The sequence below is a fragment of the Myripristis murdjan genome, chromosome 10 (assembly GCF_902150065.1).
Source record: "Myripristis murdjan chromosome 10, fMyrMur1.1, whole genome shotgun sequence".
Classification (NCBI taxonomy): Eukaryota; Metazoa; Chordata; class Actinopteri; order Holocentriformes; family Holocentridae; genus Myripristis; species Myripristis murdjan.
This window is the reverse complement of record NC_043989.1, coordinates 11,843,342-11,870,427: the sequence shown is the minus strand read 5'-3', so window position 1 is coordinate 11,870,427 and position 27,086 is coordinate 11,843,342. Positions and strand designations below refer to the sequence as shown.

General features: G+C 40.5%; 5 protein-coding genes across 10 annotated transcripts; 3 read left to right on the top strand and 2 right to left on the bottom strand.

Moving 5' to 3' along the window:
• Window positions 1–165: 165 nt before the first annotated feature.
• rpl36a (ribosomal protein L36A) lies at window positions 166–3,932 on the bottom strand. Of its 2 annotated transcripts, none has more exons than XM_030061935.1 (5): window positions 3,809–3,932; window positions 2,997–3,102; window positions 2,266–2,333; window positions 2,057–2,179; window positions 166–246 (listed from the first exon to the last, which is right to left on the bottom strand). In XM_030061935.1, exons 1-5 carry the CDS (start codon window positions 3,809–3,811, stop codon window positions 226–228), a joined length of 321 nt encoding a protein of 106 aa, XP_029917795.1. In that variant the 5' UTR covers window positions 3,812–3,932; the 3' UTR covers window positions 166–225. The 2 variants fall into 2 exon arrangements, with proteins under 2 accessions (XP_029917795.1, XP_029917794.1); XM_030061934.1 differs by lacking the exon at window positions 3,809–3,932 and adding an exon at window positions 3,669–3,713.
• Window positions 3,849–17,680, top strand: btk (Bruton agammaglobulinemia tyrosine kinase). 4 transcript variants are annotated; one of them, XM_030061930.1, is made up of 19 exons: window positions 3,849–3,960; window positions 7,768–7,819; window positions 8,158–8,317; window positions 8,573–8,677; window positions 9,599–9,680; window positions 9,942–10,067; window positions 10,179–10,243; window positions 10,321–10,508; window positions 11,850–11,912; window positions 12,075–12,129; window positions 12,314–12,390; window positions 14,274–14,401; window positions 14,575–14,646; window positions 15,048–15,219; window positions 15,358–15,577; window positions 16,536–16,600; window positions 16,693–16,811; window positions 16,941–17,098; window positions 17,252–17,680. In XM_030061930.1, the coding sequence occupies exons 3-19, from the start codon at window positions 8,177–8,179 to the stop codon at window positions 17,321–17,323; spliced, it is 1,908 nt and encodes a 635-aa protein (XP_029917790.1). In that variant the 5' UTR covers window positions 3,849–3,960; window positions 7,768–7,819; window positions 8,158–8,176; the 3' UTR covers window positions 17,324–17,680. The 4 variants fall into 4 exon arrangements, with proteins under 4 accessions (XP_029917790.1, XP_029917792.1, XP_029917789.1 ...); XM_030061932.1 differs by lacking the exon at window positions 3,849–3,960 and adding an exon at window positions 4,349–4,440 and having other exon boundaries at window positions 9,942–10,058; XM_030061929.1 differs by lacking the exon at window positions 3,849–3,960 and adding an exon at window positions 4,349–4,440.
• A 536-nt stretch (window positions 17,681–18,216) lies between these two features.
• On the top strand, window positions 18,217–19,574 carry timm8a (translocase of inner mitochondrial membrane 8 homolog A (yeast)). Its single transcript, XM_030061289.1, has 2 exons — window positions 18,217–18,446; window positions 18,855–19,574. The coding sequence occupies exons 1-2, from the start codon at window positions 18,336–18,338 to the stop codon at window positions 19,014–19,016; spliced, it is 273 nt and encodes a 90-aa protein (XP_029917149.1). The 5' UTR covers window positions 18,217–18,335; the 3' UTR covers window positions 19,017–19,574.
• Window positions 19,575–19,609: 35 nt separating this feature from the next.
• Window positions 19,610–23,188, bottom strand: LOC115366067 (magnesium transporter NIPA2). 2 transcript variants are annotated; one of them, XM_030061288.1, is made up of 6 exons: window positions 22,980–23,188; window positions 22,612–22,744; window positions 22,280–22,336; window positions 21,837–21,927; window positions 21,170–21,330; window positions 19,610–21,039 (listed from the first exon to the last, which is right to left on the bottom strand). In XM_030061288.1, exons 2-6 carry the CDS (start codon window positions 22,742–22,744, stop codon window positions 20,381–20,383), a joined length of 1,101 nt encoding a protein of 366 aa, XP_029917148.1. In that variant the 5' UTR covers window positions 22,980–23,188; the 3' UTR covers window positions 19,610–20,380. The 2 variants fall into 2 exon arrangements, with proteins under 2 accessions (XP_029917148.1, XP_029917146.1); XM_030061286.1 differs by having other exon boundaries at window positions 23,007–23,186.
• A 138-nt stretch (window positions 23,189–23,326) lies between these two features.
• Window positions 23,327–26,788, top strand: mars2 (methionyl-tRNA synthetase 2, mitochondrial). The gene is made up of 3 exons (XM_030061285.1): window positions 23,327–23,933; window positions 24,146–24,480; window positions 25,015–26,788. Exons 1-3 carry the CDS (start codon window positions 23,657–23,659, stop codon window positions 26,203–26,205), a joined length of 1,803 nt encoding a protein of 600 aa, XP_029917145.1. The 5' UTR covers window positions 23,327–23,656; the 3' UTR covers window positions 26,206–26,788.
• Window positions 26,789–27,086: the final 298 nt, after the last annotated feature.

The window sequence follows — 27,086 nt, the reverse complement described above, 5'->3', positions numbered from 1 at the left end:
CGAATTCTCGCAAAACCTTCACTGATGATCTACAGTAAGCAGAAAATGGAGCACAAGAAATGAAACCAGTGTCATCATTCAAATCAAATAAACTATCAAGCTTTACTTTTATATACTTAACAAGCGCAGTGACACTTGAGGTGAAGAACAGACCAAACTCAAAAGTATATTTCAATCAATTTATTGAAAACAGTGACAACTTCACCCAGTAGAGCGGGACTCAGCTTAGAACTGGATGACCTGGCCCTGAAAGAGGACAGATGAAAAAAAAAAATGGTTAAAAATTCAGCTCCTGAGGAACTACACAGTATACAGTGCCAGAATACAGATCACTTCAAAATTCTGCAGAAGACAACCACCATTCATTTATAATCCACAATGAGGTTAATTATTCATGAGGAGTCACCACAGCTGTCATGAAACTGTAACAAATGCTTTATAATCATCAGGTTTGCAGCAAACTCGCTGACTGAACCCATTAACTACAAAACATGATGAAATTTCCACAACATGAAGTATCTGTGCTGAATGTAAATTTTATTGCCCTCCTTGAACTGGCACACCCAACATCCCAATTTAATGTTTTGGTTTAGTAGATCTACCACCACTCAAAGACTAGCAACTATCAGCGGTGGAATTCATTTTCATTAATTTACAGGAATTTCAGCTTCAAGCCTGGAAAAGTTCCCATTTTTGATTTGAGATTTTGTGATTATGAAAATTCAGTGACGTGTCAAAAGAGTGGGGTTCACAAGTCGCTCTGAAACAGGGTTGCACCACAACTGTTTAAGCATCAATGTGATTTTTTTTCTGAACTATATGGAATTGAACAGTTTGAGAGTCATTAGCTCACAGACTGTTAAAACTCTTGTTTTGTGTTTCACTATTAAAAAAGGTGCTCTTGACCAGCAACTCGTTTCTTAAAATTAAAGCCACATTCTCCTGTTGCAAAGAGGATGCTGCTACTTGACCCTCTCTCCCTCCTAGAGAAACTTGTCACACATTTGTTTTGAAGAGCAAGAAGACAGACAGGAGCCAATAAAGCCCTTGATAAGATGAAATGTGCCTTTTGACAAGGTAAGTCAACGTAAAGTAACTGTGCACTTTGAGTAGCATAACTGGGGTAAAGCTGTGTATTACTTTAAAAATGAAAAAAAGCCACGTTTTGAATTGTAAAGCAATCAAGCAAAATCTGACCCGGTGCCAGAACATAAAAATCAGGGTGGAAGAAGCCAGCTCCTCATCGATTATAATGGTGTTTGAGTGATTGCACTAATGTTTCCACAAAATTTGTTTATTGATTTAAAATGCCACACGCATCACCATTAAAGTAATCTAAATGGTAGGGCATTTTTTCGCATAATATTAGCCTAGTGTGCAATATCGCTATCATTACATAACTATTTTGAAATATGAAAACTTTATGTAATAGACGTCAAAAATTGACAAGCAGATTTTTAGACTACAACTTCTACTGATCTACATGAATGATATGTTACTGTGGAAATGAGGAAGCAAGCATGCTTGAGGAAGAGCTTCATTTGCTAATCAAATATGGTCAGGCATTAATCTCAACACAATCTTCAAAACAAGTCTTGATATGCATCCCAATACATTTAATTTTAGCCCAGCATGAATTCTGTTTAACTGATGAATGTCTTTAGCCTTTTATCGTCATTTTCCTCAACAGCTCCTCCAAATCATATTCTTGCCACATCTCAGGGTTTCTACACATTCCCATCACCAAACTGCACATTTAATGCAGCCTTTCAGCATTTTTGCATAATGTACACTGCTTTTCCTCCACAATTTAACAAGACTGACACTTTTATGCTTTAGGCTTTTTATGTGGTTTCCCTCAGGTCAATCCAAGCTTTCACAGCCTAGTGACATCTTAGGCAAAAACCTACTGATTTGATTCTGCTTCGCAATTTGTGCCATTACTACTCTTAAACTACTCCCACAAAGTACCCACCCAAGCACCTACTTGACTGTGGATGACGGAAAAACAAATGCACAGACGCTCCAACACAAGAACAACATTTAACAATCTTACCTTTCTCTTCTTGTCACCACCCAACTCGAAGTGCTTGCATCTCTTGATGGCCAGCATTCTCTTGGACCTGCAGTTGGGCTCCACGCACTCTAGCCTCAATACGATCTTCTTTGTGGTCTTAGCCTGTGAAGAGTAAATTGGTATGATTTCATATGTTGGCATAACACTACACCTCCAAAGTCAGAAAAGCACTACAAGGTTGTGCTTACCTTTTTTCGGAAAATGGGCTTCGTCTGACCTCCATATCCGCTCTGCTTTCTGTCGTATCTCCTCTTACCTGCATAACAGAAATTAACAGTTTAGCCACAGATTACGACACACCTCAGTCACCACACACACACAGTTCGCACTGAGCCAGTGACCAGGCCCTCTACAAAACGCAAAAACTGCCTGACTTAACATGCCTAAAAGGTTGACTTTCCATTACCTGTAGTATTTATCCATCTTTTTGCCCCTTGACCAAAATTTCAAACATTTCAGATTGCAAAATCTTATAAAAAAAAAAAAAAAAAAAACTTTAAATTGTTTCCTTCTGCTGTGGAAGTGAGCACAACCTTGCTGAATATGGTAAATAACACTGAATTATCTTTGATTTTATTGAGGCTGAAAAATTCCATGATTTTCCATGACATATCCCAAGAATTTGTTCAATTCCCCGACTTCACCATCTCGACTTGTCGACATACCATGACATGAAGACTTATCATGTCCGATACTATTTAAACACCTTTTATTCCCTTGACCAAAACTTGAAGCACTTATGATACTGATGTCTTATTTAACTTTAAATTAGCTCTTATTCTGCTGAGGAAGTGAACACAACCATCTTAATAAATTGAATATGGTGCGGTTAGCTTTGTTACTACTGAAGCTGACAATATCCCATGATATTTCAGACATGTCTCCATGCAGGGAGTCTGATGGAGGCTGGTTTCCTCACCCTGTGCATAGAGGGAGTCCTTTCCCTTCTTGTACTGGGTCACTTTGTGAGGCTGGTGCTTCTTGCACTTCTTGCAGTAAGTCCTGCGGGTCTTCGGTACGTTCACCTTCAAACACCAGATAAGAAAAGAAAAAACAAAGACATTAGAAAAAAAAAAGTGTGCACTACAGAATGCAGTGTGGTCAAACCAAAACCTTACTTTAAGGTGCCAGTGGCTAGCGAGTCATAACGTTAGCTAGCTAAACATCCAAGTTACCCACTTAACATCCAATTTTGCACCATCTCTGTCATTCACCTTTACTATTCTGGAGAAATTAGGGTATTTAAATGACTAGTACAGAAACAAGACACCGCCAGCTTGTGTGCTTTTTGGGGAAGATGGGCAGAAAGCTAACGTTATGGTGCCACGGTACAGGCTTGACGTGATTAGCAACAAGCTAACATTAGCATTTCCATTTCAAAAATAAAGAGTCATTTCAGTGTGAAGTGGATAAACACGGGCGGGCTGTATAAAAACACGTGAACAGGCAGATATTCGCTATATCGACAAATGTGAGTGGAGTTTAACTTAATTTTCTGACACGCAGCCGGCAGGTTGCTACCGGCCATTAGACACGAACATAGCCATTTACTTGAGTCACATTCACTGATAATTTAACACCATAAACACACATTAGATGGCCAATAACACCCTGACTGCATCTACTGGAGGCACATATACACAACGGGAGGGAGAAGATGCAGTAAAAACCCTCAAATCAAGAGGATTGAGGTTGATTGTACAAAGTGGATCCATGCAATTTCAGACATACCATGGTATGTACCCGATGCAGACGAAAAAAGAGGAAGACGGAAGCCGGACGCACTTCTAATGAAGACCTCGGCGGCCGACAAGGTGCTGCGTTTCCGTAGTCTGCCCCCTAGCGACAAGGCGTGTCATGAGGACAAAAACCTGCAAAAATAAGTATGCACTATTTACCAAACTGCAGATGATGTTTGTATAAATGTTAATGATTCATATGCATTCATTGGTCTTGTTAAAACATAAAATCTAGACGTACTCACGCTTGTATTAGTTAGTATAAAAACACAAACAGGTTTATAATGCTTTGTCCTGATGCTCAGTTTGGGAGACTTTTATTATTTAAGAAAAGAGTCACAGCCTAACGAGGTTCAGTGGCCAAGTGCGCCGCTGTTTTAATGTTTAGTCCTCTTTCACTTATCACCAAAACTGTCAAGAGAGCTGATATGAAAATGAGCAGGAAGAAAAAGGGGAAGTAAGTGGAGTCAATTCCTCTGCATGGGGTGGGGTTTAGTGTCTTGCATCACAGACTCAGCACACATTTTATGGAAGACAAGCCACCAAGGCAGAGGTCCATGTCACTGCCTCGGCCCTCTGCCTCTGTACTTGTTTGTCTGATGCTTGACCTTTGCTGGTGTCCGGGTGAGTAAGGAGGCTTTTGGATTGTCACCTGCTAGGAAGAGCAGTCAGAGAGTATTATTCTGTAAATACTTTTAAATCTACATGGTGGAGGCAGTTCACTGAAATGCATATGGTGCTTTCTACCATTAAAAAAAAAAAAATTGACTTCAAAGTGATTTCTATAGTGTTGTAGCAGTTTGTTGTGGAGACTGAATGGAAATCCAACAATATGGAACTACATAAACTGTATAGACAACACCAAGTCAAACTGATGTGACATTATCCAGGTTTTCCACAGTATGTTTTATTAATAGTAATGCAGTGTGATGTGCTATGATGTGGTGTGTGTACTGATGGGAAGTGATTAAGTTTTTCTTGCATCTTGCAGTGGTATAGTGATTAAGATTTATGGCTAACATTTCTAAATATACTTATGTGCATAGTAACGTTTAGTTTTCAGCTCATGTGTCCAGGACAAACCCCGAAACTGCACACCTTGACTGAATGCAAACATAAACAAATAGTTTGATCGTCAGGTGGATCTGGCTTCACTGTATTCCCACTGTCCAGATCCAAATATCCCAAGAAGTCTGCTGTGGGAGTAAGACGCTTACAAACATAAACACGAGATTGAAAGGGTTCATTTAACTGTATTTGTATTTGTTAGCGACCAAGATGGAGTTCTGAAATTTTGTAATAAACAAACAAACAAACAAACAAATAAATGAAAACTTAATAATTGCTGGACTTCTTAAAAGTACCAAAAATCGGTCCAGCTATATTTTTTAGTGTTATTTAGCCAATGTAATTGGATTAGTTAATTTCTTTGGTTGTGAATTAATTTTACCCCGAAACAGCTTTCTGTTTATGCATTCTGACGGCTGAATGTTGTGTTATCTTAATGAGGATGGACAATTTTCTTATGTGGTTTGATCAGTTTTGATGACTTGGAACCATTTCAGGCTCTGAAGATCTCCATAACTTCTCTCTCTCTCTCTCTTCTCTCACTTACACACATACAAACACACGACACACACACATACCACACACTCACGCCACACACACCACACACTTATCTGTCAGGAAACGTTCAAGTATCTTGACAGGTTCCTGTTAATTTACGTCTTTCATCGGATATGCTGCACTTGCTGTGTCATACAGAGACGACAAACTGCAATGAAATGCAGGATTGCATTGCAGTTTAAAGCACACATTCATCAGATTTTCAGAATTATTTCCCTCAGGAAGGTTTTCCCTTCAAACATGACGCCATCCCTTCCTTACAATGAGTTGTGAAACAGTAGGCATTTTTGTGGAAGGCCACAAACAGGGAACACTCTGGAACAAAAAATACATATATATTCAGATATTCTCTTACAACAACATGTTCCTATGAGATTATGAGACTAAGCAGCAATGTTGAGGATACTCTCGTAGTGCTGGTGCCCTGCCAATTGCAACATATACCACCTTCCTTAAAGGGCAGATCACATGACACATTGCTGATAGCCGTTTATTATTAAATGCTACTATTAAATCCATAAATCATGTCACGTTAATGCTAGATAACCAAAATAACACTGTGAGGCTGAAGTGCTGCAGGGCCACTGAGTTTCTTCTCCCTTCATGTTACAGTTCAGCACTGATGCAACTTCCCTATGCATTTGTCTGTGTCAGCCCTCATGAGTCACAGCCCTTCAAATAAAAAAGCAGTCCTTCTGCTCGCCATGATAAAATGGAATATGGAAATTCAGTCAGCAACGGAGAATGTCTAGGTAAAACAACCTGCAGAACCTGGTCAGAGAGAGAGAAGGCGCATGAGCATTTCCCACACGGCTCTCTCAGTTGTGCACCAGTCATGCACCCACATGAAAAAAAATTATAAAAGTTCACTTCAGTGAATGAGGAATGAGCAAACAAGTGTTTCAGGGAATGGGGAACACTGTTGTCAGTATATGACACTGCAAAACAAAAACCAATAAACCATTGTCACTCTGGTGTGAAGAAATGTCACACTCCTGGTTAGCGGGGAGTGACTGAAGCCTCTGCTGGTTGTTACAGTGCAGATGATAGAAGGAAGTGCTCACAAGCTGTAAATAGGCCGCGATGAACTAAGAGCACTGCTAACGGAGAGTAAGGGTGAGTTTTAGCCACTGACCAATAATGCATGTTTAAGCTGCCAGTGTACTCTTGCTACTGCTCTGCTTTGCACTTGACTGGAATGTATCCTGGTAGGGGATGTGGTTAAACACAGTCCTAGTTGTTTTTTTGTTTTGTCCAGGTTTTGTTTTGTCTTTAGTGCAGATTGGAGAACTGAAGCTGTTCTTACGTGTCCACTTTAGTCAGATAGTTAGTGTTTGGTTTGTTGTTATTTGTTGCTGGGGTTCCTTGATGGTCAGCAATAGTCAACGATTTTAGTCCTTTGGTGCTTTTAATGTGATGCCACAGCGGGCATGTTATCCTCAACCCTAAATATATAACAGACATTAATTTGTCTGTGCTCTCTGCTTCCACCAGTCTGGTGTATGAATAGAGGCCTTGTTTTGTGTAGGAGGTGAGAAGTTCACATCAACATTCGTGCATTTCGCAGGTGCTGAAACCAAGGTATACTGCTCCTGTAATAAAAGGCAAAGGTGATAGAGGCTTATTCATTTGCCTTTATATCTTATAATGCTGGTAAAGCGCAATCGCACGCGCTCGCACGTGTGTGTGTGTGTGTGTGTGTGTGTGTGTGTGGTGGTTTGGCAAACCATAATGTGTTTTCCAATGAACCCAGCACCCTTCATGCTGTTTTTCTCAGCAAATTTAAGTGAAACATTTTTTGGCCAGTCAAGACATCTTGAATTACGTGAACAGTAACATCACTGTCTTACGATATAGAAATGTATGACATAATATCAATACTTGTCTAATTGTTATTTAGAGAAGTAAGGTGCCTTAGACCTATCCTATTCATCTTTGTAAAGTGATATTAATTGCTGTGTTCGGTGCCTCAGACATGACGAATTGGGATAGATGCTTTTATCCAGATCTGCTATTACAACCACTTAACACAAATAGACACATTTCTTGTATGGGTGTCCCCAGTGGCAGCTGTGTATGTAGCCCTGGCAGTGTTGGTGCCCTGTTCTCCCCACTGTGCAGGAAAACAGGGAGCACTGGGTCCCTGGGCTGGCATGGCGCAGAGTGAAGACAGATGATATAACAGAAGGAAACAGATGTGCCAAGGGAGGAAACTCTGGAAACAAAGGGTGTTATGGATATGCAAAAAAGGACTTATGCAAACCAGACTGTTAATCACACACTGATACCTGCTCACACCGTGCACGTCTCCTCATCTCTTTCCAGATCTGCACTCCCACCTGTTGTAGCAGCCTTGTTCCGAGTCTATGAAGAGCAGGTAAGTACTAGTGACTGACCTAAATTCAGCCAAAGAGGCCCTAAATGCAGCCCTAACCTCTCGGATCAAAATTAATAAAATGATTAATGCGGCGTGAAGGGCAACATAACCCATAGCTAGTTTAAATAGTCAACAAGCTAAGCACTGTGTTAATGGATGAGTCATTTAGAGCTGTGAGCAATGTGAGAATTGCTGAGGCAGAGGTGATAATATCTGTTTATGTGTGAGGGGTTGTCTCGTGTGCCACTGCCACAAAGTCAACACCAAGTAGATCCAGGCTCTGCTGCTGTTTGATTTAAATTTACTGTCATCCCTCGTTATGTTTTGTTTCCATGCAGGATTCCTATTGATTGAATCATGTCAGACAACATACTGGAAGAAATCTTCATTAAACGATCTCAACAGAAGAAGAAGACCTCCCCGTTGAACTACAAGGAGAGAATTTTTGTTCTCACCCAGGAAAAAATAGCCTACTATGATTATGATCCTGACAAAGGGGTAGGTGCCGGAGGCTGTGAAAAATCAGGTCAATTAAAATTGCATTTAATTGATATTAAAATGCATTCACAGTCATTACAAAATCTGCATTACTTGAAATTGGTTTTGGTTCAATTTACTTGAGAAGCACCCGTCTTGGAGTAAATGTTTACTGTTGGTTTTCAAGAGCAATACAGCTCCATTCATCTGATGTACCGAAGGGGTTAAAAAGCTATTTGCTTATGTGCCTAATTTGTTTGATTCTCTGTTGAGCAGAAAAGAAAAGGACTGAAGGGAACAGTTGACCTAGAGAAGATCAAGTGTGTGGAGACGGTCCAGCCAGAGCCCACTGGCCCACCAGAGCGCGCATATCCATTCCAGGTATAGAGATTAAAAATATTGTTTTCAAGAGAGACACATTTCAGGATTATAACACCTGTAAAAGTTGCACAGACTTACAAAAATGGTGTTAGTTAAAAATATAATTATTGTTGAATCACATATTAAAGTGTAACTCACAAGCAGCTCACAGTGAAATAACTGTCAGTGGTCTAAGATCTGTACTCTTGATTATTATCATTTGTGTGAATGCGTGTGTGTGTGTGTGTGTGTGTGTGTGCGTGTACGTGTGTTTGCGTGTGTGCTTTCACTCCCACCTGTTTCCTGGTATAGCGAATATTGCCAAAGTCAGTCAGAATCTGACATCAAGATTGTAAAACTATGCTCCAGTTTCAGTTCAGGCCACATACAGCAGATTAATACTAAAACTTGTGAAGCGTATTTCTCCTTTGAGAGGATTTCCCTTCCCATGTTAGTCTTTTAAAAGACTGTAAAAGTTATAAGAAGCAACATGAAGGAGGCTTTTACTGAACCATGGTTTCTCTTGGCAGAAAGTCCTTCAGTATTTAATGTTGTGAAAGTCCATGGTAAGAAGTGAAACCAAATCTCACACCCAGATGAACATGAGGTTGCCAATGACAGCGCAGGTGTTGTCAGTGCAGACAGAGATTCACCAGTCTAAGACAAAGTTACATGAAAGACGGTGTCTGTCTGACCTAAAGCCACCTGAAAATACACCAAGCAACACAGAGTGAAAAGTTTCTGTCATGAGATTAGGGTTAAATCCCATCACATACTGGCATTTGTTTAATTTGTTTCACTTTTCCTCACATTCATAGCACTTTATTCTGGTACATTCTGTAGTATCGTAGAATAAAAAGAGGTATTGCATGCATCCATACTGAATGAATAACTTACTAATTTAACAAAGCATCACCCAATTCTTTTCCATTTGTGCCATAGATAATTTATGATGAAGGGCCTCTGTACATCTTTGCAAAGAATGAAGATGTCCGGGCTGAATGGATAAAGAAGTTGAAAGAAAGTTAGTATATGTCTATTTATGTACATATAATATGTAGTATAATATATGCATTATTGCTACTCACTGTATTCAATGTACAGAATTTAACTTTACAAACAGAAAATATCAGGTGCAATATAAAAAGCAGACTGCATCACAAATATGTCACGCTCACCGTCCAGCGCCTACAGAGTGCAAAATGTGGCTTTCTATGCAAATCCCAGTGTTGATTTAATGTAAATGTCCTCCCACTTGTGTGTGTGCGTCCATACTTGTGTATAGTGGTGCGGTTCAACAAGGATTTGATGCAGAAGTACCACCCGTGCTTCTGGGTGGATGGGACATGGCTGTGTTGCCAGCAGGAAGTTAAACAAGCTATGGGTTGCAAGGTTCTGGATGGTAAGAACGGTGAGAAAGGCATCCTCTTTGAAAATGGGTCGACATCTGCAGCAGTCATCAACTAATCGTAACCCTATCATTAAATTTGTCTATTCACGTGTCAAATTATGTCTCTAATAGGCTTTACATCCAAACCATCTCGGCGAAGAGGCTCCAGAAAACCTCTTCCTCCGACACCACAAGAGGTATACACAGTCCCTTTCTGACAATATCCACTGATTACAAACAGACAAAATAGTTATAATGCAATATGTTGTTTCAGGAGAAGTCCGCCAGGCCACTACCTCCACAGCCTCCTGAGCAGCCCTCACGCTTTGTGGGAATGACCGTCATAGCTGAGTATGAATACACACCCATGACACCCCAGGATCTGGAGCTGAGGAAGGACGAGGAGTACACCATCCTTGAGATGACCGACCAGAACTGGTGGAAGGCCCGAGACAAATACGGGTAAGAGATGCGTTTACAGGAAGGGGCTCTGGTGTTTACCTGTGTGTGTGTATGTGTGTGTCTACAAGTTATCTTTATGATACTAAAATAAACATGAGTGGGTGTCTTGGTGGTTCAGTGAGTGCATATCATGTTACTGCAATGTCTTCACAATTCAGACCTGAACCTCTGTCTATCCTCCACCTTTCTTCTCTTTGTCTCCTGTTCTTCTCTGTTACCTGTCTGCTTAAGACAAAATTCCCAAAAAGGTCACAAAATAAACAAATTAACATGAGGGGCCTAACCCGTGACCCTATCACAAAGCAAAATGAGAAATGACACAAACTAAACCAGAACAGCAGATCTGTGCTATGAGGCATCAGTGACAACGTTTGCTACTCTCAGAATGACAAGCATAACTGCCACTCAAATTTCAATGCAGTGGATATGCCAAGATATTTTTCTAAGAAGTCATAAGCTAATATGAAGGTATTACATAGATATCATATTTTTACTGTACTTAACCAAAAGAAGTTTGCTGTAGGGATAATAAAGCCTACTTCATACTTTGTACTGTGTAAATAAGATAGATAGATAGATAGATAGATAGATAGATAGATAGATAGATAGATAGATAGATAGATAGATAAATAGATAGATAGATATACTTTATTGATCCCAACCAGGGAAATTCTGGTGTTCCAGCAGCAACAGTAGAAACATATAATAAAGTTAAATAAAATAGAATAAAAGCTAATTATATACAATAAAGACTATAAAGGCTAAAAACTAAAATATACAATAAGGGCTAACCTAAGAAAAAGAGATATGAGATGTGAAATATACAGATGGTAATGAATATGAAATATACAGATGATATACAGATGAATAAGAAACTAACTTAACTTAACTTTGAGGGACTCTGAAGTAATTAAAATAGTCTTCTTTGTTTCTAAACTTCTCAGAACTTCAATTTCATTGTTGTTGGCTTAAAACCATGTATCACCCACATGTAAACTTCTCAGGGACTAAGAAAACCAGCCTTGCTTCTTGCTTGACCACCATGTGTTTCTAACTTTAACAAATGGGTATTTACAGGATTTCAAAGGCCTGAGGGTTTTTTTTTTTTTTTTTTTTTCTTAAATGGGCCAAATTTTCTCAGCTCAAAGAGAACCATGTACTCCTTCAAGTGAGGTTAAAATATGAACCTGACAAAAATTGGTCTTGCAAGGTTTGTTTGTAAGATGCTACAAGCACCGTTGAGCCTTTCAATGTCCAGCAAAAATCAACAACATCCATACATGTTTCTGTGTCTTTGTAAGGCCATTTTTTTCACGCAACTTGTCTTGTTCCCCTTTTCAGAAAAGAAGGATATATACCAAGTAATTACGTTGTGGAGGCAGGCAACGGGTTAGAAAGATTTGAGTAAGTATGGGCTCTCTTTCACTCGTTTCTAAATCAATACTAACATTCATCAGGCAGCATCTTATATCACTAAACAGTAATGTGTTTTTACCAGTGAACTAAAGTTTTGATCGCCAAAACAGCAAATATGGCAAATAAGGATAAGTCTCCTTATTTTTACAGCTGGTACTGCAAGAACATGAACCGCAGCCAAGCAGAAAACTTGCTGAAGACTGAGGTAAATCAAATAAGCGACATCAGCAGTGTTGCATTGTGGAATTATTCGAGAGTATTTTGGTGTTACCTGCAAAACAACACCGGGAAATTAATGGATCTGATGAATACGTTTGATTAGACAAAGTATGAATGACATTTATTAACACACGTGGTACACTATCTTGTGTATTGTTCCCCATTCTTAGAACAAGGACGGAGGGTTCTTGGTACGGGATTCAAGCAAGGCTGGGAAATACACTGTCTCTCTGTTCAGCAAGGGCGGGTGAGTGAATTCACTGAAGTTCTACATCGCTACATGGCACTCCATTTATACTGTACCAGCGTCAGTCACAAGTGAGCACATCAAAAGAAAAACTGTTTGTAGTGAAAGCGGAAACTGTAGGCTGCAGTGGGGGAAACATGTAAATCACTCATGCAAAACAAGGGCTAACATATCTCCAGAGCTTTTCAACAGCATGGGTGTGAGACTGGGCCACCGTGGGTAACACTGAGGACACATTAACTTTCATATGCATATTTGATCCATGATAGCAAACTGAAACACACAATCATTTCATGAATTTTATTTTAAAGAGCCTTTTCTCAGACGCCCTTATTCTAAGCGAGTTGAGACCCATCTCTAAAATGTCATTTTATCAGAAATTATAGAGGAGGTTGCTTCTGCGCTTTCCTTTATGAATTGTAACAACATATTGAGTAATTTCAGTCTGGCTTCTGGCCTTATCACAGTTTTGAATCACAGTACAGCAACAGCAGTTGCTTTGAGTTACGAATGAGTGATTGCTTGTAGCTGACTCTGGTAAGCATTCAGGTTCAATGCTTCTTGACATTAATTCGTTGTTCGATATTAGTCAACCATTTGGACAAATAGGTGGGTAATAAGGACTCAGCCTTGAACTGGTTTGGCTCTTGCCTTACCAACAGCTCTTTTTCTGTGGCAGTAGATGAGGCTCCCCTCTCATGTGCCCCACTTCTGTGTGGTGTTCCCCAGGTGTCTAATGTAGGTCCTGTACTATTTTCTCTATATATATGTTCTTCCCCTGGGACACCCTGTTTGTTCCGCTCTCACAAGACAACCCATGTGACCTGGCTGCATGCTTTCTTGTAACGCTAAGAATTGTGTGTCTTCAAATTTCCTTCATTTCAATGAGAATATAACCCAGGACCTCCTTTTTGCCCTGAGAACTCTTTTGTGTAACCTGTCCTCTAGTTTTAAATCCACTGCCTGCAACCTTGGGATGATTTTTGACTCTGATCTTTTTTTTTAAATGCCCATATGTCTAAATTGGTCCAGTCTTGTTTTGAGCTCAGACTTAGAGAAAGTTATTCATGCTTTCATATCTTCCTTGAAAGGATGACTATAATAGCCTTTGTGCCAGCCATATTCAGAAGTTAATCTTTCATCTTCAGTTAGAACAAACTGCTGCTGCAAGACTTTTAATCAAATCAAGGAGACACAATTTTGGCTTTGCTGCACTGGTCTGATTTTAAGATTTTATTACTTCAACACCAAGCACCAGGGTTTATTTTAGACATGCTTGCTCCCTAGATAGATAGATAGATAGATAGATACTTTATTCATCCCGCAGGAAATTCACAGTTTTTCAGCAGTATCCACAGATTACAGATTAAAAAAAAAAAAAAAAAAAAAAAAAAAAAAAAAAAACAGTACGAAACTCCTTACCCAGTCAACTCAGGAACATAAATTCATTCATGTAAATCTTGTTTTAAAACCCACTTCTCCATGAAAGCCTTTTTTTAGCTCTTGTGCTCAGGCTTTTACCTTTTTTTGTTTTTTTTTACCCATTCCTATTACCTCTTTTAATCCTGATGTTAGTCCTTTTATTCTCCTTTACGTGCACATTTTTTTTTTTTTTTTTTTTTTTTTTTTTGGCTTAATATGATTTGGATTTAATTCTTGTACATTTTAATCCTTATTTATGTCTGATTATGTACTTGATTTTATTTTTATTATTATTGTCCATTTTATGGTGATACTATTTTCATAATTTTATCATGTTAAGCACTTTATATTTTAGAAAAGTGGCTGTATAATTACAAGTTAAGAGACTGTGTTCATAAAAATCTATATGTGTTGACTAATCTGCTGGAAATCACTCTGTCTGGTTGTGTCTCCCTGTGTAGGGACGTTGCAGGAGTCTGCAGACATTACAACATCTGCACGACTCCACAAGGCCAGTTTTACCTGGCAGAGAAGCATCACTTCAGCAGCATCCCTGATCTCATCAACTACCACCAGCACAATGCAGCAGGTTTGTAACCAATTTCTCAGTATGCCCACACTCTATTTGTCATAAAGTTAGAGAAGCAAGGATGCACATTTATTGGTTCATGCAGGTCGATTAATGCTGAGTGTAGAATTAGAATATTGAATGTAGAATGCACAAAAACAATATAACAATGCCTTGTTTTCCTCTTTCACTAGGTATGGTCAGCAGGCTGAAATATATTGTGTCAAATCGGGCACAGCCTCCATCGACAGCAGGGCTGGGCTATGGTAAGAACATGACACTGCCAGTATTATGACTTTAAATAATGGCTCATACCCGATACCTTTGGTTCTAGATATGTTTTCTTTATACTTCTAATCTACGATAATGATTAATATCATTCACATTAACCTTATGTGCAGTTTAGACCATGCCGGTGCTCTGAGATCATAAAACAGTTGCAAACATGAATGTAGTGACCATCAGTTAGCAGTCTTTCAGTCTCTGTTTTGACAAAGTGTGTATTTTGAAACTTTGATAACCTGTGGTCACCACCCATGTGTCTGTTTTATGAACTTGGAGCACTGGTAGTTTATAACTTTTACAGAAAATTCTCAAGTTAAATGAGAATCATCACCACAAACTAAGATGCTTCTGGAAAATAAGGGCTCCCTCTTGAATGCTGTAGGTGTTTGGGAGATCGACCCTCGCCACCTCACCTTCATAAAAGAGCTGGGCAACGGTCAGTTTGGAGTGGTGAAGTACGGAAAGTGGCAGGGCCAGCATGACGTGGCCATCAAGATGATTAAAGAGGGCTGCATGTCTGAAGATGATTTCATAGAGGAAGCCAAAATCATGATGTAAGCAAAACTTTCTCTTCTGTACAGTGGCAGAAGAGCACAGTCATCTCAGTTTACAAGTCTGCTAAAAGGAAAAAAAAAAAAAAAAAAAAAAATCCTGTAGGATATTGACCTCCCCTCTGTTTTTGGTTGAACCAGGAAGCTCCGCCATGAGAACCTGGTGCAGCTATACGGTGTCTGCACCAAGCAAAGGCCTATTTATATTGTGACAGAGTTCCTCTCCAATGGCTGTCTGCTGACCTACCTCAGGGAGGGTCTCAAGCAGCACCCGACCTCTGTCCAGCTCCTAGAAATGTGCAAGGATGTCTCTGAGGGCATGGCCTATCTGGAGTCGAAGCAGTACATCCACAGAGATCTGGTAAGAGACGGTGATGAACAGAGCATGGTATAACTTAATAACATACTGCACGACACTCACAGCTTCCAGCATCAACTTATGATGAGATACAATGGAGTTAGTGCTGGAAAGAGTACTAGAAATTGTTACTTAAGTAGAAGTATTGTTCTGTTAGTAGAAGTAGCAGTACCTCTGCAGAAAGAAATGCAGCCAATCCAATTTAAAAGAGTTTTTTTTTTTAGCAAAAAGAACAGTCTTACATGTGGTATTTTCCTTGTAATTCTATAAATAATGATGAAGTAAAATTCATGAACAGAATAAAACAATGACTTGTTGCTCTATATGATAAAATGAAATTCAAAAATGTGTCAGGTACTCTTGGAAAAGCTGATCCAGGTACTCCAAGTCTCAGGGAAAATAACAACACGGAACGAAATATTAAAAAGCCATTATTGTAGTGGCTAAATCATTAAAAAGCCACCCCGTTTTGACCACTGCAGGTCTTCATCGGGGCATTAGAGAAAAGCCCTGAGAAAAGTCCTCTAAAGCTGTGACAAAGACCTATAGGGGTCAAGACATGTTGGCTTTTTAACAATTTAGCCAACACAATAAGGTTTTTTAATATTTCCTTCCTCGTTGTTACATTTCCTGATTTTTGGAGTGCCTGGATCGCCCTCTTGTTTTAAGTTGGTCCCGTTTCTGATATTTGTAGAGAGCCTAAAAAATGTGCACTCTGTAATGGATGTGATCAAAAATACAGTTAAGTAGAATACTTCCGCAAATGTTACTGAAGTAAAAGTGAAATTACTGACCTTACAGTTCGAAATTCGTAAAAACAGAAAAGCCACTCAATTATAGTAACATGAGTAAATGTAATTACCAGAGTTACTTCCACCTTTGGGGGCTACGTGTTTCAGAATAGTGCAAACTAATACAGAATGTACTCAGAAATCACAACAGTTGTTTGTTTTATCCCCAGGCTGCTAGAAACTGCTTAGTAGATGGCCATGGCACCGTCAAAGTGACTGATTTTGGACTATCTAGGTAAAGTGGTTCATATTCGTTAAATGGTGCATAATTGGTGACTCCAAAACAGCATGATGGTAAACTCTCTCTCTCTCTCTCTGTGGTGTCAGGTATGTTTTGGATGACGAGTACACAAGCTCAGCAGGCACCAAATTCCCAGTTCGCTGGTCGCCTCCAGAAGTGCTCCTCTACTGCAAATTCAGCAGCAAGTCAGACATTTGGGCATATGGTGAGTAAAGGTGAAATGCATCATGTTCTTTTTTTTATCGCTTTGCAAGCTTTGGCAATTTACAGCTGTATTCACGTCATTAATCGTGCATGTAGTTTTTATAGTGTTACCTTCTTTCTGCTTTATCAGGGGTTTTAATGTGGGAGGTGTACACACTGGGGAGGCTTCCGTATGAACGGTTAAACAACACGGAGATAGTGGAGCAGGTGTCCCGGGGCCTGCGCCTCTACCGCCCCCAGCTGGCCAATGACAAGGTCTACACCATTATGACAAGCTGCTGGGGTGAGGTGAGTAAGACCAGTGGTTGCTTTGTTTTGAGTTTCATTTGAAGATGTGTAAGAAAAAAAAGAGAGACCATAAGAGCAGCATGAGCAGAAAACAAGATCACTTTCCTGAATACTCACACAGCTTCTTTTCATTTTTTTCTCTTTTTTTCACAGAAGGCAGATGAGAGACCCACCTTCCAGGAATTGGCATTTGCCGTTCAGGATTTGCTGTATGAGCTCCAATAAGTCTTAAAACACGCAAACAGCTGACTCTCATTCTCACAAAGCACCACCTCTGTTGGCCTTTGTCCATGCAAACGTTCGTACAATCATTAAAGCAGTTCCAGGAAGCTCGCTCTGCAGGCTAAATGCAGGACTACACATCCATACTGAGATCCTCTGTAATGTGAATACATTTTCATATTGTTCTGTATGTGTAATGTGAATGTTTGTTACTTCTAACATACAGCAGGTTATGTTTTACTCATTGATTAGCATGAGCCTGCATCTTATTAGGGGTACATCTATCAGCCTATGGACCAGCGTTTGAAAATAAGTGCATTTTATTGAAAATGATTTAATTAAAAGTTTATTGTATCTGTATCCTGACTCCAGTGTTGAATCATTACCTCTACTGCTACCAATAGCAACAACAACAACAACAACAATACTACTACTACTACTACTATATATATATATATATATATATATGTGTGTGTGTGTGTGTGTGTGTGTGTGTGTGTGTGTGTGTGTGTGTATATATATATATATATATATATATGGCCATGGCACCGTATATACACACACACACATACACACACACACACACACACGTCATAACAACTGTGTGTGTGGTATGCCAGGGGATATTATGAAAATCGTGACAAAAATCTAAAGGGAAATAAGTACTATAGTCACGAAACTGTGCATTATTTATTTATGTATTTACTTACTTACCTGCTTATTAGCCCCAGAAATATTTTTTTTTACTATTATTACTTCAACAACATATATTTAAAATACATTATAAGTGAAGTAAAATAACAGTGAATGACCATATGAATTATAAGTACACAATGCCAGCGGTTATCCAAAACTATAAATCATGTGTTATGTATGCGTGACAGTGCTGCCAGAGCGCGCTCTCTGATTGGCCGACCTGCTTCCTGTTTCCCGTCGTGCCTATCCACACACGTGAAGGTCAGCTCTCAGTCATTCAAAATTAAAATACTACCCGTACAGTTTGTCCTGCTGAAATATGGAAGGCCAGGGAGCGACAGCGGACCCGCAGCTCCAGCACTTCATCGAAATCGAGTCTCAGAAGCAGAGGTTCCAGCAGCTGGTGCACCAGATGACCGAGGTCTGCTGGGTAAGAGCCGCCTGCAGGCAGCGACCCGCCGGCTAGCGCAGTGCATGTGTTAGCTAACAGGAGGGCAGCAGCTGAATACACTATAGTCATACGTTAAGAAAATTGTAGAGATACTTGTTTATCCTGTTAACAAAAGAGCCTTATAAAACGGGTTAATTATTATTGCCAAGTGTGTAAAGTCGATTACCAGGCCCGTGTTGCAAAAGTTAGCTAACGTTAGCTAGTTGCTATAAGGTGGCTAACCCACCACTGTAAGAATAGTTTTCGCTTATGACACCTTAGTGAAGGGTTTATCAAACTTTAGTGCGTGTGTTTAACGAGACTGGTTGTTAAATGTATTGCCCGCAGTGCCTTCTGTCCACCACATATACAGCAGCCTAAATCATGTGTGTTGTCGTGTGTTTGCAGGAGAAATGCATGGATAAACCCGGGCCGAAGCTCGACTCCAGGACAGAGGTGTGCTTCGTCAACTGTGTAGAGCGATTTATCGACACCAGCCAGTTCATCCTCAACAGGCTGGAGCAGACCCAAAGGAGTAGGGGCTCATTCTCAGAGACAATGTCAGACTAAAGCTGTCACTGAAAGGACTTGATGAGACAGAGATCACCCAGCCGCTGATCCGAGACCTGGCCCCTCTTGGTCCTGCCAGCCTACAGTATGGTGCAATATGAGAGCTGCTCATTAACCTGGAGAAAGGAACAATAATAAGTGTTACTTTTGATACAAGTGCCTCAGGTTAACACCGTGTGTTGTGTCACCGTGACTTCTGCAGAAGTCTTGGGTTTGATTTGTCCTTTCAGTGGGGTGAGACCGCGCTCAGAAATTTAAATGTGGTCAGTTGCTTGTAATGACTTCATGTTGATTTCAGCTCATTGGGATTATAGTCCATTCACCCAGTCATATTGTCAAAATGTGTTGGAGTGTCTCGGTGTACCCTACAGCAACTAGGCAGTAAAGTGAGGAGAGATCCAAACATCTGGGACACTGAATTTACCTCCTGTTGCTGACAGCCATACCACATCCTGTTGCAGTTTAAGTGGAAAAATGGTCATCTTGACTGAGAAGAGGCATGGCTTCATGGCTACAGGTTTTGAATTGTACATATGCAATAAAGAATATGCCAACTAACCCTGTCTACTTTTTGGCACCATGTAGTCTGGTAATACAGTAGTTAGGTTTTAATTAACAATGCAATCAAACAAAAACACCATTGCATCATGACAAAAAATGTTACAAGTTGGCACATAAGGGAAATGCATACATGGAAAAAGAAATTTCTTAAGTAAAGCCTGTAGATCATACTGAGGTACTACAATAATGTCAGCAGATGCATTTAAACTTTATCATCACCAAAATGATTGAAACATTCAGCAGAACTAAGGCTTTTGGCATGGCATTGGTAACAAAAAGTTCATAAAGCACATTTGTACTATAAATGATTCCAGTTAAGTGCAAAAATATGCATAAGTAATGGTCCAGTAACAAGGCACAGTTTGGCTGGTCTAAGTACTATTCAGTCTGGAATTTGATAATTAAACATATTTTGAAAAGATTGTGTTCATATGCTTGTAAATGTATGATACTATTTATAATAATGCAATACTGCAACAGTAGACATTCACATCAACATTCAGAGAACTTAAATAAATTACACTACATATTAAAATTCTGTCTTATCTTTCATTAACCTTATTAAAATGACTTGGTTGGCCAAAATGTGACAAAGTGCAAAGGTGATAAAATAACCTTTTGTTGTAATAAATCCAACAGGCTTGTGGTAACTATGCTAATATCAAAGCAACCTTGCTCATCATCCAGTGCATATTGCATTGTGTAAGGCAGATTTAAAATTCATATTTGGTTAACTGTCTAACTTGTCACATTGTAAAGCTTGGCAGTGAGATAATGCTTCATAATGACCAGGAGCAACATTGCTAGGTAGTGACAAAGCTGCTGTTCCTCTTGACAGAGCTCTCTTGTGGGTATCCCAGCTTTAAGCCCCCCTCTCTGGGCATCTTAATGTCGTCTTCTGCGTGGTTGTCATGAGTGGGGAGAGCCAGATAGGGCTGGTGGCTCCACGGGGAACCCTGAGGACTCTTCCTCAGGTATAATGGAAGGGAATCCCAGGTAAAGGTAATATCCTTGAAGGCATGGAGGAGGAAGATTCCCAGGATGATGGTGAGGAAGCCGCTGATCGTTCCCACCACTCCGTCAGTGGTCATACTCAACCACTCCTTGAAGAGAATGGCCGAGCACGCCATGACAGAGGTCGTGAAGAACACATAGTAGATGGGAGTGACTATGGAGGTGTTATAGATGTCGAGGGCCTTATTCAGGTAACTGATTTGTATGCTGACACAGATTACCAGGCAGATGACTAGGGACCAGAACAGGGGCTCCTTCAGCACTGCTGTCCCAGAAAACAGCTCCTTAATGCCAATGCCCAGGCCCTTGACACAAGACACAGACAGGGAGCCAATCACAGAGCAGATCAGGATGTAGACCAGCACATTCTTCTGTCCGTACCGTGGGGCCACAGCAAAGATAAGAACCAGGCTGCTTGCCACTATACACGCAGCAAACACAATGAAACCTAAGTGGGAGTATTCAACAATGAGTTAGTGTCCTTAATGGTCCCAGCTCTTATCTGGGAATCATTTTTCCGGTGCATTTTTTAATCAGATCATACAAATAAATGCCCACAGTCCATGCCCTGTCCCTACCTGGGTCTTTCAGCTTCTCAGCCATGGCAGTGAGGGAGGCCACCTCCTCCTCCTGAGGGGCGTGGATCACCATTACTGTGGAGCCCATGATGCACAGCAAGCAGCCAATCTTCCCATGCACATTCAACCTCTCATTCAGGAAATAGGAGGAGAGCACAGCACTGCAAGATAAAAAACAAAACAAAACAAAACAAAAAAAAACATAATGCATATTTCAATTATGAAAATAACTACATGTTTGGTGTGCTGGTATTCTCATATCTCTGTAACACCAACACAATGACACCTAGGGACATAATTTTACCTGCTTTAGTATAAATCATGAAAAATTATAGGTTAGTTACATCGTTCCAAATATGAATTATCATGATAACCATTGAGTGATTTTGGCATATACAAACACATTGTATTTCAAAAAGATATCATTAAGGCATAGATTGTATTATTGTTTTACTGTACATAGTTCATACTGCTGATGCTGTTAATTTTAGTACAAAATACAGTGAACTGATTTCAGTGGGTAGTAGCAATTATTTAACATTTTCAGCTCATTTTAACAGTACTGTGAAAATACCAAAAACATGATGGTCATGATTTGGTCACAATAATCATGATTTTGAATTTCCATATTGTCTCATCTCATGTCACCGGCCTCTAAGATAATTACCTTACAAGTACACTCATTGCTCCGAGTGGAGTCACCAGTGTGGCAGGAGCAAATGCATATGCAGCAAAGTTAGCAGCCTCTCCAGCTCCCACTAAAACACAGTCGGGGGGAAAAAAAATAACACAGTAAGTGGGAATTCAGTGCAGCAAATCTGGCAGCTGATAATTTTTTTCTTTTTCTTTTTTTAACAATGGCTCTGTTCCATCCCACGAGTGCAAATGTGATCTTTTGGGGAATGTGCACTTCAAAGACATGGCGTGGGAGCTGCATCTACTGAAAAGACCACCAACAAAAATACCAAACCCACATCCTTTCCCCTTTGAAAACAAAGACCGCACTGTTTGGAGAAGCAAATCAAACAGAGCTGACTGTGTCAGCCATCACAGCCAGCAGAATCAAGCCTCGCATTTTATCATACCTGAGACTACAAATCCATCACTTACTTGAAATAAGTCCTGCCCACCACAGCCACTCCTTGAGGTATGCATATCCTCCTTGGCCTGTTAAGATACAGACACAAAACTGCACAAAAATACATATGGGACTCAAAATGAATCCTCACCAGTTTTGACTGATATATACTTGATGTAAGTTGCACAACTATTATGCAATTTCCCTCCTAATAAGTCATCATAATGTTCTAACAGGGACTTATTATGTGCCCCAAGTCTAAGAAACATGTACTGTACTGTAACATTATGTCTATGGCCCTTTAAACTTTAGTATTAGTGTAGTTCCTATATATTTACAGTATAGTTGTTTTTATAAAGTTCACCTGCTCGCATGGAGCCCTTGCTGGCCAATCGCAGGAGGCCTTTCTTCTTCAAGATGAAGCTTGCTCCGATAAAAACACTGGAGCTGACAGCCAGAGAGAGACCAATGTAGAAGTCCAAACGATGCACGTCCATCTGGAAAAAAAAATATGTATATCACAGCATGTTTAAGTTATTTGTGAACTTTTCGCGGTCGAGCAACAACTAATCTACGGTTCCAATCACATGATGCGCTGCTTCTCTGTGCGGCGACCTGCTTAAAACCGCCAACAGTTATATGAAAACCACAGGAACCGAAAAACACGAACAAACGCTACTCCTTTAGGTTGGTGACGGATATATTTAAAGCTAATAAGATATTTTTGTCTACCGTTTGCCAGGAAAACTAATGTTTTACCTTCGTTGTCAAGTCAACCCATTCGATTTCGACGACTGGCCGCAGCCTGGGAGCGGAGCAGCTGATTGGCTGTCAGTCTCCTCGGCACTTCCTGGTTAACGGACGTGAGACCTGAGCCACAATGGAGGACAGCGGTCGAAAAAATATCTCCGCGCATAAAAAAAACGCTGTTTAACTCTCTTCACACTGCACACCGGATAACTTTGGGAGCACTTTGTGAAGTAGTGCCTTTGTAATTTGCCTGGTGTTGAGCACTCCTCCGAGAAGGCGGGTTTAGTCGCCTTTCAGCGTTTTGATTGGGTGAATACATTTTGCTTGTACGTACCGGAAGAAGACCTAACCTTGACAAGGAAACAAACCGCACGTGTTACCGTCCTGCAACAAATACATAGGAGTTACATTTTCATCGATAACAAACACCGGGACTACTATAGAGTTTTCTATTTCCTGATATTGATAGTATTTTATAGTATTTCTGCTACTTTCTATCCGCAAAACGCGATCTCCTTTATGCGCGAGTGACTGGATTACCGCATCATTCCTGCTCTCCTTGGGCTAAGTAGCCAAGCCTAGTAGTACATTTCCTTTCCTTTTATTCATACTCAGTCTCTAACTGTACAGTTGGGCTTAATGTGGACATCAAAGCAGTCATGAGGATTCCTTATCGCTCCATTATCAGAGGCTGTCAGACTGTGCAGAAATTACTACAAAGAGCTTTTCCAGTTTCACCAGTTTCAGCTCAGTGGCACCAACAGAGGCTTATTCTGAGATGCATGTGCACAAAAGAGGAGAGGAATCACTACATCACCACCCCCATCTTCTACGTCAATGCTTCTCCTCATTTAGGACATTTGTATTCCGCTGTGCTGGCTGACTGCCTGCACAGGTACAGGCTACTTCAGGGCTGCAACTCAAAGTTTGCCACAGGTAAATCTGTCAGCGACACTAATTCTTGCTATAAGACAAAAGTTGAGCCTTTTTACTTATTGCTTTTGGTTGCATGTAGTAATGTCAGTAAAGGAATTTAACCTGTTTGTGTTGTTCGCAATGTAAATCTCTGCAAAAGAGTGTCAGCCTAATGCCAGAAATGTACTTCGGTGCACTCACAATAATAATACAACTCAAGTGTTGCATTTCAGGCACAGATGAGCACGGCCTGAAGATCCAGCAGGCTGCCGAGGCTGCAGGGAAAGATCCCCTCAGCTTCTGCACTGATGTGTCTGAGCGATTCAAGCATCTCTTCCGGAGCTGTAACGTCTCTCACACAGATTTTATAAGAACCACTGAGCAGAGACACCGGCGCGCTGTGGAGCATTTCTGGTCAGTGCTTCAGAACAAAGGCCTCATCTACAAGGGAAGTTACGAAGGCTGGTACTCCACACAAGATGAAAGCTTCCTCACTCCGCAGCAGGTGGGCGACGCTTTGGACTCTTCTGGAAGAAAGATCAAGGTTTCTCTGGAGAGTGGCCACAAGGTAAGTGACAGAAATGGCGATCAATGCGTAGGTGTGACTTCCATTTGAGATGAATGAATGCAAGATTGACGTAACAGACAGTCCCTGAGATCCAAAGATGTATTTAATGGTCAGACATGCTTTTTGTGAGTTATGCACAACATTAGGGATGGAACAATGTGTTGTCTTTGAGGCTGATACTGATATGGTTTTTGTATGATCTGAAGTAAAAATGAAGGTGCAAAACAGACTGAGTTGTCTGAGCTGCTGGTAATTTAGTGGTAGTTTTGTTTTGTTGCTAATTTGGCATAATAGATCACATATGCCGAATGTCACAATTGTTCAAATACTGGCAGTAAAAATACTTTTTGGACTGATATTGCTTCATAAAGCCGATATTGGCCAATGCAATAGTCTGCTGATATATCAGTGAAACCCTGCTGATATCAAGATGTAACAAGTGGTTCAGCATGTACTTTGAGTTATGAACAACACTAACGATTCCTACTATCTATCCTCACTGAATCTATGCCTTTTTTTTTTTTTTTTTTGCAGGTCGAGTGGATGAAGGAGGAGAATTTCATGTTCCGTCTGTCTGAGTTTCGGCCTCAGCTGCGTGACTGGCTGAGAGGAAATCCCAGGGCTGTGCAGCCTGAGCGTTTCTACCAGGCAGTTCTCCACTGGCTCCAGGAGGACCTTCCTGACCTCTCGGTGTCCCGCCAGAGAAGCCGTCTTCAGTGGGGCATCCCGGTCCCAAATGACCCTGAACAAACAATCTATGTGTGGCTGGATGCTCTGGTTAACTACCTCACAGTAGCTGGTTATCCAGATAAATACAGCCAATGGTGGGATGTTGCACACCACGTTGTAGGAAAGGACATCCTTAAGTTTCATACCATCTATTGGCCAGCTTTTCTTCTTGGGGCTGGATTGCCGCTGCCACAGGTGATACATGTGCACTCTCACTGGACAGTCGGGGGCAAGAAGATGTCCAAAAGTTTGGGGAATGTTGTAGATCCCCTTGAACGTTCACAGAGGTTCACAACTGATGGTATGAGGTACTTTCTTCTACGTCAGGGCGTCCCAGACTCAGACTGCGATTACAACGATCAGAAATTGGTCAAGCTGCTCAACGCGGAGCTTGCAGACTCTCTGGGGGGTCTTCTGAACCGCTGCACAGCTCCCTCTCTGAACCCAGCCCAGATCTACCCCTCCTTCTGCCCCAACTCTTTCCCCAGTGATCAGGCTAGCAGATTGAGGGGCAGGGCTGTTACAGAAGACTACCTCATGCTTACTGCTGTGCAAAGTCTCCCAGCTGTTGTGGCGCAGCACTACGAGAGCCTGCATGTGTACAAAGCTCTGGAGGCTGTCGGCAGCTGTGTGAGGCAGACAAATGGGTTTGTTCAGCGCCATGCACCTTGGAAGCTGGATAGAGGAGACAGTGATGACCAGCGCTGGTTGGACACTATTATTCATGTGTCCCTTGAATGCCTGAGGATTTATGGCACCCTCCTCCAGCCCGTAGTGCCAGAGATTGCTAACAAGCTCCTGTCCAGATTAGGGGTGCAACCAGGAGAGAGGAGTTGGGCTGCTCTCAATTTCTTGCCCAGGTACCAGGGACAGGATTGTCCCTTCGAAGGGAGAGCGCTGGGCTGTGACTCTGGAGTGCTTTTTAGTCGTTTGGAGAATCCAAATGCTGGCAAAGGAAAACCTGCAAAAACTAAAAAGGCTGCAAACCTCATGTAAAGAATTGTTATACCAACTGTGCAGTGGATGTGTTTCAGTCAAGTCACTGGATTTTGGTGTTGATGCCTTCTTCTGTTTTTTGATCAAGTGCGATAATAATAAATTGGTTCCATGTTATGATTATCTGAATGGCTCTGAATCTGAAACACCATGGACTTGTCAAAAAATACTCCTTTCCAAATACTTTGTCACATAGGTAGTAATAAGGTCTTAACGGGTAAAGGTGAAGGTTTATTTTTTGCCTTTTAACATATCAGCTAAAAATACCACTAGGCCACAAGAGGTTCTTCTCCCAGTTTCATTACAAAATTATGGTGAAGGGTTAATTCTGATACACACTTGACACTTCTCTTGACAACATTTTTACCATACCTTAACAACTGAGTCTTTGAGGACCAGACTCCCATAATGGTACTGTGCCTCAAGTTACCATATGAAATTTTAAAGTAAAAAAAAAGAAAAAAGAAAGTTATGTTCTTAAAGAAATAATGTGCTTTAAACTCCTGCAGCAACCACATTTTATAAGGCTAACTGTAGACTAAATACATAATTGCTGTGAATGTATGGGCCTATTATATATATTTTAAAAAAAAACAAAAACAAAAAAAAACAAACTTGTTGCGTGTTATCATTAATCATTTTGGATTGGATACTTGTATATGATATGAAAGTGGCCAACTGATTTGAGTCTGAGTTAGGCCAGTGAAACTTAACAGACCATAAAGGACTGTAGCCTTTAAAAAAAGATCATGAAACTTAACTTGGTCATTCAATTTTCAGTTGTAGGACTGTCATGATTACAGAATTATGGCATCATGGTGCATCCTATCCTTGGGGCAGGAAGCTTTAATTTCAAGTAATTCCCCCTATTCACTGATGAT

Coding starts and splice junctions, on each gene's coding strand:
- rpl36a (XM_030061934.1), bottom strand. CDS start 3,698: ATGCAGTCAGGGTGTTATTGGCCATCTAAT. Junction 3,103..3,668: donor GGTGTTATTGGCCATCTAAT/GTGTGTTTATGG, acceptor TGGTGTTTGAAG/GTGAACGTACCGAAGACCCG. Junction 247..2,056: donor GTGGTGACAAGAAGAGAAAG/GTAAGATTGTTA, acceptor GTCCTCTTTCAG/GGCCAGGTCATCCAGTTCTA.
- btk (XM_030061930.1), top strand. CDS start 8,177: ATGTCAGACAACATACTGGAAGAAATCTTCATTAAACGATCTCAACAG. Junction 10,244..10,320: donor TTCCTCCGACACCACAAGAG/GTATACACAGTC, acceptor ATGTTGTTTCAG/GAGAAGTCCGCCAGGCCACT. Junction 12,130..12,313: donor AAAACTTGCTGAAGACTGAG/GTAAATCAAATA, acceptor CCCCATTCTTAG/AACAAGGACGGAGGGTTCTT.
- timm8a (XM_030061289.1), top strand. CDS start 18,336: ATGGAAGGCCAGGGAGCGACAGCGGACCCGCAGCTCCAGCACTTCATC. Junction 18,447..18,854: donor AGATGACCGAGGTCTGCTGG/GTAAGAGCCGCC, acceptor GTGTGTTTGCAG/GAGAAATGCATGGATAAACC.
- LOC115366067 (XM_030061288.1), bottom strand. CDS start 22,744: ATGGACGTGCATCGTTTGGACTTCTACATTGGTCTCTCTCTGGCTGTC. Junction 22,337..22,611: donor CAAGGGCTCCATGCGAGCAG/GTGAACTTTATA, acceptor GTATCTTAACAG/GCCAAGGAGGATATGCATAC. Junction 21,040..21,169: donor TGAGAAGCTGAAAGACCCAG/GTAGGGACAGGG, acceptor ACTCCCACTTAG/GTTTCATTGTGTTTGCTGCG.
- mars2 (XM_030061285.1), top strand. CDS start 23,657: ATGAGGATTCCTTATCGCTCCATTATCAGAGGCTGTCAGACTGTGCAG. Junction 23,934..24,145: donor CAACTCAAAGTTTGCCACAG/GTAAATCTGTCA, acceptor GTTGCATTTCAG/GCACAGATGAGCACGGCCTG. Junction 24,481..25,014: donor CTCTGGAGAGTGGCCACAAG/GTAAGTGACAGA, acceptor TTTTTTTTGCAG/GTCGAGTGGATGAAGGAGGA.